General features: G+C 34.8%; 1 protein-coding gene across 1 annotated transcript in view; it reads left to right on the forward strand.

Annotated features, from left to right (window-relative positions):
• mRpL39 (mitochondrial ribosomal protein L39) overlaps positions 1 to 4,954 on the forward strand; it is a 12,753-nt gene extending 7,799 nt beyond the window's left edge. The window contains exons 6-9 of the mRNA XM_043009107.2: positions 85 to 244; positions 1,613 to 1,785; positions 2,159 to 2,206; positions 4,796 to 4,954. Of these exons, the coding sequence (XP_042865041.1) occupies positions 85 to 244; positions 1,613 to 1,785; positions 2,159 to 2,206; positions 4,796 to 4,867 (453 nt within the window). The 3' untranslated portion in view covers positions 4,868 to 4,954. The remainder of the gene's footprint in view (positions 1 to 84; positions 245 to 1,612; positions 1,786 to 2,158; positions 2,207 to 4,795) is intronic.
• Positions 4,955 to 5,000: the final 46 nt, after the last annotated feature.

Raw genomic sequence — 5,000 nt, forward strand, 5'->3', positions numbered from 1 at the left:
CTGTTGTTATTGTGTATACACATTTTGATAACAAAATGTGAGTTACTTGTGAAATATAATCCATTTTCCTTTTTTTTTCTACAGGAAGAGTTGCGCTCTTTGTCAGCAGAAATGGTGAAGCTCAGCATGGCTGGGCATAAATTTGAGAGACTAGAAGTAGATGCTAGTTTGGCTCTGAAAATGTTTGCTGATAACCAGTATAAGAAGCGACAAGTTCCTTTTATTGCAGCCCAAAGTTATTCTGGTAATTTTTATGACCTTATGTAGTAGACACAGTGCTGTGGAGAATGGATAGATAGTTGTTTGGAGAGAGAAAAGTTAAGTGAGAAAAATTAAAATAAATCAAATTGAAATGCTCATGTCAGAAAGTCACTTTTACATCTTATACATTTAGAATCTAAACTTTGAGGATTATGCTTGAAAATTTTTAACTTTACACATTTAGATTAATAGCTGAAATAGTCAGTACAGGTGATATTTTTTCAGTGTAGTTTTTTATGTAATTGTTAGTAATTATTGTTGTGGCTACTCTTTGAAGTAGAGATTATTATTTTGTTTTGAAATACAAAATTATTAAGTTAGGAGATAGGAGATATTTTATTAAACCTAGGAGATATTTTATTAAACCTAGAACTATAGTTTAAGAATTACATTTAACCCATTCACGCCGGGGCGGAATTTCGCCTACTCCCGATAATGCCGGGAAGATTTCAAGCGCGCAACCGTTCGTGCCGGGGTGTTTTCCCGCTGCGCGCGGTCGCTCTGACGCTCGCAGAGCGTTTTTCACCCACCCTATCCTTATGGTTTGCGTTATTGCGTCTAAAGTGTAATCATGTGTAGAAAGTAGTGCTATGTTCAGAGGATGTATATCAGTCGAAAAAGATGTTATAGCACTGTTTTTTTAGTGTTATTCTATTGAACTTTTTCCATATTCTTTACTCCTATGTTGTAATACCAATGGGAAGTGGAAGCATTCTTCTAGTGAGGTAACAAACATAGTTTTTTTTTTCAATTTTTTTTTCTTCCTAAAAGAAAAGAAAGAGAATATGAACAACCATACATGTGCATACAAGTGAATGCAAGTAACAGCAATGTTTTTTCAAGTGTCATTTTCTTTTAGTGGGGCAACAAAAAGATGTTATATAATTTTTTTTTTTTTTTTTTTTTTTATTCCTCGGCCAATTACAATTGATTTTACGATAGTCTTTCGACTCAGATCATCATATTCAACAAATCAGAAACAGAAATCACCATGCCGTAATCAAGATTACGTATGTACCTGAGACGTCATTCATATTACGTTATATCCCATTTTCTACTATTTAGAAGGATAAACTAAAGTAGCTAAGACAAATCAAGTATGAAAATCGAATTGTACTAAGAATAATCTATCATTCTAATGCGGACGTTTCAGCACGTCGCTACTGGCCTCCCGGCGCGCGGGCCGAAAATGTAGCACGTGCCAGGACGTCACCCGGGTCCGGGGCTTTTTTCGACCACGTGTCAGCACGTCAACCGGCGCGAATGGGTTAAAATGTTGGTGGTAGAAATAATTCTGCACTCTATTTCAAAATTAAAAGTTGCAATACTAATGTACAATACATTTCTGCAGGCAACAGTGTGGTGGTTTATAAAATGGGAAACTTTGTGGATATAAGCCGTGGACCAATGATCAGTAATACAGGACATCTTGGGAAAGTCTCCATTGTTGGTGTTCATCCAATTCAGACGGAGGAAGGACAGCTTTTCAGAATACAGGGTGTTGCTCTGCCCAAGGGCATAATGGTGAGGATTTGCATTAGAGGCACAGCAAAAGCCAAGAAGCTGTGTGTTTAATCTGTGTGAAATTTTTACATGTAGAGAAGAGATAGGAGTAGAACAAGAAACCTACAGGTCAGGATGAATTATCTGATGATGACACCATGCTGTCATCAGTAGAAATATGTATATAATTCATCTTGCTTTTTAGAATTATTAATTTCCATTTGTATCTTTTTCACTTGGTAAAGAATAGAATCTTTGAAAATTACATTAAAAGCTAGTAGTGGTTAATAAAGAGTTCTTTTTAGTTCCATTTATGGTAGTTTTGTGATTTTTTGAAATTTATGTTATTAATGAAATCTTTGTATAATTCTTGAATTTTCTTTCTTTTTATTAGTTAAACCACTTCAGTTATGGACTGCTAGAGGAACGGGCTGAACAACTTGTGAGTATAATTTCCAATTGACAAGTATTATATGTTCATTACATTTTTCTAATTGCTCTTAATGTTATAATTATTGGAATACTATGTTTGTGGCACAAAGAAAAATGTCTTCTTCTGAGACTATTCCATCGTATGATATGGCAGAAAGTTTTATTATTTAACCCATTCACGCCAGGACATATTTTTGCCTACTTCTGCTAACGCCAGGAAGATAACAGTCTCGCAACTCTTTGTGTCGGGGTGTTCTCTCGCTAAGCGGGGCCACACTGATCCTCTCAGAGAGTTTTTCACCCACCCTATTCTTATGGTTTTCATGAATGCGTCTACTCTGAACATGGAAATATTTTTATGTGGCTTTACGTTGAAGTTATTTTAGTCAAAAAAACATGTTTTAGTTTGATTTTATTGAACTTTGCCTACATTCTTCACTTCCATGTGAAAATACCAAAGGAAAGTGGAAGCAATCTGTTAGTGGGGCATCAATATTTATTTATTTATTTATTTTTTTTTTTTTTTATTTTTATTTTTTTTTTAAGTAAGAATAAAAGAATAAAAAAAATCATACATGTACATATGAGTATGTACATGTACCTTGTGATGTAACATGACGTGATATCACGGGTAATCAACAAATTAGAAGTACTGTTGCATTAATTTTATACTTTATTTTATTTCTTGGCCAAACATATTTGTTTTACAATAGTTTATCAACTCAGAACTTTTTATTTAACTGATCAAGAAGCAAAAATTACCATGATGTCATCAATATCACATAGTTTTCCGTGACGTCAATCTTTAAACGTTATATCTCATTTTATGACATTCAAACACCTAAACTAAAGTAACATAGTCTAAGAAATTATGGAAAACAATTATATTTGAGAACAATCTAGCGATCTATTGCTAACGTTTCAGCATGTCACATTGCCCCACCGGGGACTCGGCCAGAAAATGCACCATGTCTCAGGGCATCATCCGAGTCCGGGGATATTTTTCAACCCTGTGATAGCACGTCAACTGGCACGAATGGGTTAATTATTTGATAATAGTAAAATTAATGCATTATTGTGTATAAGATGCATGTTTAGTTAAAATGTTATTGGGAGAGGAATATTATATAGACTAGCCAGAAGGAAAAGAATGAATTAAATAAAAAGCCACTATAATCTATAGTACAATTTCAAGAAAAAGTCTGTTGTGCAATCATGCAACTTAACTGAATTTATGCAATTACTGCAGATTTATTCAGTTGGAAACACTAATAGCAACTTAGACTCTGGATGAAAAGATTGGGAAGTTATGAGGCTGTCATATGAAACCCATAGAATGCAACATATTAGATCATTAATTAATGGGTTTCAAATACCCTTTCTGTCTTAGAGGATTGGTGCAAAGTTTTGAGCAACCAGATTTCAAGGAAGACAAAAAAAAAAATCCACTCCAGTAACCTTTCAAATCTTCCCCCTATCAGCTCTGTAAGATAAGAAGTTCTATAAGAGAAGAACCACCATATGTTGGAACCTAAGAGCACCATCCCCATTAGAGCCCCAGAAAGGGAAAGAAGGGGAATCTATGCACTAGATTTTTTGGACAGAAGAACACTTTTATCTTTCAAATGGTTTGTTTTCTTGTCCCTAGAGGTCTAGTAAGAGAGGGAAACCTAAAACAAAATCTGTAGTAGACAAATGGTACATTGACATCAAATCTAACCATAAAAACTGTTCAGATATACTAGATACTGAGATTAAGAAACAGTTATCACCAAACGGAACATCTCAGAGTTGTTGAGGAAGTATCTGTTTACAAATGAGCTACACAAGGTTGGCTGGAATGCCTCAGACTCCCGTGGAGGCCAAATAGTTATTATATTATGATAAAGAGAAAAACTGATATTCCAGGATTATCATTCCCAGCAACAAACTGAGAAAGCAAGATGGAAGCAATGTTTGTCAGAGATGGATTATCTGTGTACTAAGTGGAGGCAAGCAAGTCTAGTAGTCTACTTAGCATCTCATACCTAATGAGAAACTTTTGACTGCATTCTAAAGTGCAGAAACAAATAAGACCTTGATATTATAGTCTCTCTAGAATAATACAGCTCATGTGCAGGAGATATGACATAGTACTTGTAGCAAATATCAAGAAAGGAGCAACAAGCATAGGTCTCCTGAGAGTCATTGTTAGCTGTAGCACCAAAAGTGGTGACACAACCCTTGGTGTCACAGAAAATTGTGGAGATGTAGACAAAAACATTGGCAGATATAGTGGCCTGCAGTTGGACACGAGAGAACCAATCATCATAAAGCAAACTGCATGTTTCTCTGAAACAGATAGGGAAATTGTATTTGATTATACCTTGCAGTAGCAGAGATTATTGTGGAAGGAGTAATAATTGGGATTTGAAAGGTTGCCTGGGTTATTCCTCCCCCCCCCTTCTTTCTTCCCTGGTTCTTGGTTACAAAAAGACAACTCCCTTTATAAATATGGTAAGGCTATCATACCTGATCACATTAAGAACCAGAGAATCTGAAATAATAATATAATGACAATAAGAAGAAAAAAGTGATTTAGTATAACCTCTATTTTCAGAATCCTGGACGTTTCCCAAGCATTCCTAGCTTGGACAAGCCTGTCCCAAGTCAGCAAACAATGGCATCATAATGGATGGAAATTTTGTTAGATATTAAAAAAGAAAGAAAAAAAAAATTTGTTTATGTAGAATAAGCTGTAAATAAATTCAATAAATAACAGACTGTTTGATTTTATCATACAAATTCCTGAATATTGGCAGATA

Source organism: Penaeus japonicus, unplaced genomic scaffold (genome assembly GCF_977035675.1).
Source record: "Penaeus japonicus unplaced genomic scaffold, GWHDUDI00000001_assembly GWHDUDI00000014, whole genome shotgun sequence".
Lineage (NCBI taxonomy): Eukaryota > Metazoa > Arthropoda > Malacostraca > Decapoda > Penaeidae > Penaeus > Penaeus japonicus.